At 36.7% G+C, this 3,289-nt stretch overlaps 1 protein-coding gene across 1 annotated transcript; it reads right to left on the reverse strand.

Moving 5' to 3' along the window:
• Positions 1-2,642: 2,642 nt before the first annotated feature.
• LOC129673571 (60S ribosomal protein L37-like) lies at positions 2,643-2,961 on the reverse strand. The gene has a single exon (XM_055603428.1). The coding sequence runs from the start codon at positions 2,959-2,961 to the stop codon at positions 2,683-2,685; it is 279 nt and encodes a 92-aa protein (XP_055459403.1). The 3' UTR covers positions 2,643-2,682.
• Between the last annotated feature and the right edge of the window lie 328 nt (positions 2,962-3,289).

The raw sequence follows: 3,289 nt of genomic DNA on the forward strand, positions 1-3,289 counted from the left end.
AATTTTCTAGTAAATTTAGTTTTTAATAAATTTAATTACTAGTAAATTTAATTTTTTGACATTATACACAATATTTTTATAATTATATATAGTATTTTTATAACCTTTTAAGTTTTACAAAGTTTTAAAATAATGTCTCATCTTAAATTTCTGGGTTTACCAATTTAAGTCTTTCTCTCTTTTTTTTAAAATAGTTGGAGTAGCCAAATGACTGTTAATTCTGTTGATTCTTCTTCTGAAGAACTGCCTTTGTTTGACAGAGTTTTGTTATGTATTCACCAGTTTAAAAATTTTTAAATTAATTAATTTTTTGAATTTATTATAATTTATTCACTTTGTATTCTAGTTGTAGCCCCCTCCCTTGTCCCCTCCTATTTCCCTCCCCCTGTCCACTTCCCCTTCCATCTAACCCTAGCCTATGAGGTCTCATCAGGACTGGCTGCATAGTCTTCCTCCGTGGCCTGGTAAGGCTGCTTCCCCCTCATGGGGAGGTGATCAAAGAGCTAGCCTCTGAGTTCATGTCAGAGACTGTTCCTGTTCCCATTACTAGGGAACTCTCTTGGACACTGAGCTGTGATGGGCTACATCTGTGCAGGGGTTCTAGGTTATCTCCACACATGGTCCTTGGTTGGAGTATCAGTCTCAGAAAAGACTCCTGTGACCAGATATTTTGGTTCTGTTGCTCTCCTTGTGGAACTCCTGTCCCCTCCAGGTCTTTTATCTCCCACTTCTTTCATAAGATTCCCTGCACTGCCCAAAGTTTGGCTGAGTCTTAGCATCTGCTTCAATACCCTGCTGGGGAGAGTCTTTCAGATGCCCTCTGTGGTAGGCTCCTGTCCTGTTCCCTGTTTTCTCCCTCTTCTGATGTCTATCCTGTTTGCCTTTCTGAGTGAGGATTGATCATCTTACCCAGGGTCCTCGGACCTCATTCTTGCTTAGCTTCTTTAGGTGTACAGATTTTAGTATGTTTATCTTATATCTAGTATATCCACTTATAAGTGAGTATATACCATGTGTATCTCTCTGCTTCTGGATACCTCAGTCGGGATGATCTTTTCTAGTTCCCACAATTTGCCTGCAAACTTTATGATTTCCTTGTTTTTAATTGCTGAGTAGTATTCCATTGTGTAAATGTACCACAATTTCTGTATCCATTCCTCTGTTGAGGGACATTTGTGTTGTCTCTAGATTCTGGCTATTGAAAAAGCTGCTATGAACATGGTCCTTGTATACTTGAGCATCTTTTGGATATTTACCTAGGAGTGGTATAGCTGGATCTTAAGGTAGCACTATTCCTAATTTTCTGAAAAAGCACCCTATTGATTTCCAAAGTGGTTGTGCAAGTTTACATTATCACCAGAAATATTTTTATCATTTCCTTCCTTGTACTTGATTAGGGTTTAACTTACCCTGAACTTTCTTCTAACGTAGAAAGTTGCACTATACATTTAAGGTGTTTCTATTTTTTTATTTATGTGGTTATAGTTATGAATTTCCTTCTGAGCTTCATTTCACTATTTTCCATATGTTGCATTTTGGTTTAGTTCATCTCCATGCATTTGATCATTACTGTGTAATTTTTTTTTTAAATTTCTTGTTTGACCAACTCATTGTGAGTATGCTGGTTATTTTATATATAACTTTTCCAGTTTTCCTTCTAGTCTTATTCCATTGTGTTTTGATGTGATATATCTCCAATGTAGAAGTTAAAATCTCCCCCCTTTTTGTCAGTGTATTGCTATATAGTATGGGCTTTGGATTTACTGCCTAAGACAAAGCTGGCATCAAACTCGCAATCCTTTTTTTTTTTTTCCTGAGCATTGGAATTATAGTGTGTAACACCATGCCTACCACAGTTCTTTTAAAAATTCAAGAAAGAGTTGTATTATATAAAACATGGTTTATACTAAGGAATGTCTGTGCATACTTGAGAAAAGTAAATAGTTGCTTATGCTCTACTTCCTTGTGGTTTTATTTATTTATTTTTCTATTACTTAAGCCATGTTTCTACAATTTATTATAATGGACGTTGTGTTTCATTATATGATCTTCTAAAATCTTGCTTTGTTGGGATGAGTATGTACCTTAGAGATACAGCATGTTCTCAGCATTGATGGCACTACGTTTTCGGCTTTGTGTGTTTGTCTCTGTTATTGGTGTGTGTGTTTGTCATTCTGTTGTCTTTATGAATTGATCTCTTTATCAGTGTGCAATGTTCTTGTATGAGCTATATTAAAAAGTATAACATGTTTTCTTGACTCTTTTCTAGCTCACGATTGGGGATATAGGAATGCCATTTAAGATTCGTGTTGGCCACACCAATTCTGGGTGCTCCCCTTCCTGGCACTGTAAGGGGGTAAGGATACCATTTAATTCCTATTTTATTCAAAAATTTCTGTAAATTCCTTCCAGGAATCATGTTTCAGTGAGACATTTTGTAAATTCTATGAGTCAATGAAGCAGTATCACTCGCCCTCTTTAGCTAATTAGTCCCAACTGACTTGAGATGAAAAGCTTCAACTAAATAATATTTCCCCTTTTCTGTAAAGAAAAGAGAATACTTGGAACCAGTGAGGAACCCACAGAACTGTGGCTGTACTTGTATTACTGTTAAAAGATGATAATTAAATGTTTTATTTTTCTTTGAAACCAGAGCATTTATTTTATGACTGATTGAAATCCTCAAGATGAACTGGATGCTGCAACAGCTGCCCTCTTGGGTGATGTTCCTTCACAGAATCCATGCCTGAATCTGTGATAGACAATTTTTAGGTGCCTCACCCGACCAGTCCCACTAGCATTTCGACTCTTAGCCTTGGCACTCCAGTTACACTTCCTGTTGTGGTTGGCAGGGTAGCCACGGGTTGGCTTATGAAGGTGGTAGGCCTTAGAGCCACAGGGGCAGCACAACACGAGTGTCTTATTGTGATGCTTTTCAAAGGATGACGTTCCTTTCGTCATCTTGCTTTTGTCACTGAGGCCAAGGAGACCAGAAGCGATAATTAAATGATGGTGATAGTTATTGTTAAAAGATGATATGATGTTAAAAGTTAAAGATGACTGTCTCTACAACAGATGCTTCAAAGAAGATCTTCAAAGAAGATGTGAAGATACACCCTTAGTGATGTAGTAATCTGTTAGGCTTGGATGGCAGCTCTGGAACTTAGGGAATACATGTTAATTAGGATAAAGCCCTTTGAGTGTTTTTTTAAGAGGGAAAAATCCTTTAATTATTTTATGCTGCTTAAAATTAATAATTCTGCATATTTCCATGATTAGCAGTGAATAT

Source organism: Psammomys obesus, unplaced genomic scaffold (assembly GCF_907164565.1).
Source record: "Psammomys obesus unplaced genomic scaffold, mPsaObe1.curated_primary_1811, whole genome shotgun sequence".
In the NCBI taxonomy this organism is placed as follows: domain Eukaryota; kingdom Metazoa; phylum Chordata; class Mammalia; order Rodentia; family Muridae; genus Psammomys; species Psammomys obesus.